Source organism: Eurypyga helias, unplaced genomic scaffold (genome assembly GCF_000690775.1).
Source record: "Eurypyga helias isolate BGI_N326 unplaced genomic scaffold, ASM69077v1 scaffold26429, whole genome shotgun sequence".
Taxonomy (NCBI): Eukaryota; Metazoa; Chordata; class Aves; order Eurypygiformes; family Eurypygidae; genus Eurypyga; species Eurypyga helias.
Window position 1 is genome coordinate 2,260 of NW_010270484.1, and position 2,079 is coordinate 4,338.

Genomic DNA, 2,079 nt, shown 5'->3' on the forward strand with positions numbered 1-2,079 from the left:
AGTGCATAAGGACTCCTACACCTTCTGCATGCCCTGGACATAAATCACTGCTCTAAAAGCACGCCTGTGCCCTAAGCCCAAAGCTACATCACTCTGACCTGCCTCATTCAATCCGCTCGCCTTCACCAGCCACACTGTGCTGCTGTTTACTCCTTCTCATCTGCAAAGTGGGCAGGGTCTGAGGCCCCTCCTGAAATGGGGTTCCGGGCCTCCCAACCTCCCACCGCCATCCCAAGGAACAGCACCCCATCCCCAGAGGGACCCCAACCAATGCTGGGCAGAGCTTGGCATTCCCACCTCTCCATGAAGAGCGGCAGCTGCTCCTGAAACACCTCGTGGGTGGCCTGGACGTCGCGGGCACAGTACGACATCAGGTCCTGGAGGCACAGACAGGTAAGAGCAGGCAAAGCAGCTGCCCCTCTGCCTGCACTGGGCAGGGCACTGGGGCTGTGGGAGGATGGGGGACATCGCAGCCCCATGCACACCCAAAGCCCTGGCAAGAAAGGGCAGCAAAATCTATCCCAGCAGCTGCTCCCGCCCCGCTCCCAGGGAATGGCTCTGGCTCCCACTGCCCATCGAGACACCAGCATCACTGCCTGCACCTGGAAGTGACTCCTGATGTCAGCCATGGTCCCCTTCACAAAGAGCTCCCGTGCCTCCTTCTCCAGCGGCTCCCCCCCGACATACAGCGCGTGCACGTCTGCCAGGTTGTTGATGCTGCTGACGTGCACCCAGTCCCACGAAGTGACCTGCAATCAAGGTTGGGGGTCAGACGGTATGGGAAAAGGACCAGCTGAGATTGGCACGGGTAAAGGATGCCACTGCTCCAATTTTAAACTAAAGCCAGGTCATCTGGGAGAGCTTCATCCAGCAGAGCTGCTCCAACAGCTCCTACTCTACCGGTACAGGAGCAGATGGTCCCAGCACAGGAGCAAAAGGTCCCATTACAGGATCAAGCACTCCCCTGCCACCCATGCCACTGCCAGCAGCTCAGCAACCTTACTCACAGCTGGACCCTCCGTTTTGCTGCGTGTTTTCTTGATGTGCTGCTTGACCTGCTGCAGTCCCTTCCTCTTGCCTTGCTTGGCAGCCATCCAGAGACTGCGCTGGAAGCCTGTCAGCCCTGAGATGGCCATGTGCATGCTCATGGTGTCCAGGAAACGCACCCGAGAGCCCTGGGGCACATCAGGGGAGAGAGGAGAGGAATTTTGAGATATGCTGAAGTAGAAACATGCTGCCAAGCATCCTGCAGCTGCCAGCAAGCACACCCTGTGTTACAGCTGCAAGTTCTCTGCTTGGGCTGCTTTTGTCAAGGCAAAGCTTTGCCTCCCAGCACCCTTCTTCTGAGAGCCAAGAGCATCCCCAGTGCAGGCTGTCAGCTGCCCAGAGGCTCTTGCCACGTCCCTAGCTGCAACCCTGCAGCCTACAACAACCTACGGGATGCAAGAACATCTCACTCTAAAGGAATCCAACCTCAACCTGTTGAGCATAACCCTGGGCTATCTGTGTAGAACGGCAATCTGCCAAAATAACCCTGAAAAGCCAGTGCAAATGACTATCTGGGTAATGAACGGCAGGTGCTGGTATGAAGCAACATCACCGCGGATTACCTGGATGAGGTACTGCTCCTTGATGAACGCCCGGTCGAAGGCCACATTATGCCCCACCACTAGTCTCTCCAGCCAGTCCTGCTTGCTGGCGCAGCTGGCGCCCGCTGGGCTCTCCAGGGGAATGAGGTCGGCCAGGGTGAGGTGGCTGGACCAGGAGTCCCGCTGCTCCAGCAGCCGCTTGCTGCACCACGAGTACCTGCAGAGGACAGGCAGCAGCCCAACAGCCATCAAAAATAGAGTAGGGCTCCCAGGACCAAAAGCGCCTGCTGTGCCGTGGGGTGTTGAGCAGGATCGCACCCGTGGGAAGGGGGCAACTGACACCGGGGACCACTGTGCTTGCTAAGCAGGACACATCTCCCACATCCCAGAGTCACACACTGGGGCTTTGCTGTATTTTCCCCGCAAGCCAGTGGTGGTTTGCAGGAAAAAGCTCTGCTTGGGAGCATCCCCATCCTTCTAAAAGCCGTGT

General features: G+C 57.9%; 1 protein-coding gene across 1 annotated transcript in view; it reads right to left on the reverse strand.

Moving 5' to 3' along the window:
* The window catches only part of LOC104514716 (DNA polymerase subunit gamma-1-like), a gene marked incomplete at both ends in the record, with an annotated part of 4,004 nt that extends 2,198 nt beyond the window's left edge, over positions 1-1,806 (reverse strand). The window contains 4 exons of the mRNA XM_010158468.1: positions 298-377; positions 603-749; positions 1,008-1,175; positions 1,611-1,806. Coding sequence (XP_010156770.1) covers positions 298-377; positions 603-749; positions 1,008-1,175; positions 1,611-1,806 — 591 coding nt within the window. The remainder of the gene's footprint in view (positions 1-297; positions 378-602; positions 750-1,007; positions 1,176-1,610) is intronic.
* Between the last annotated feature and the right edge of the window lie 273 nt (positions 1,807-2,079).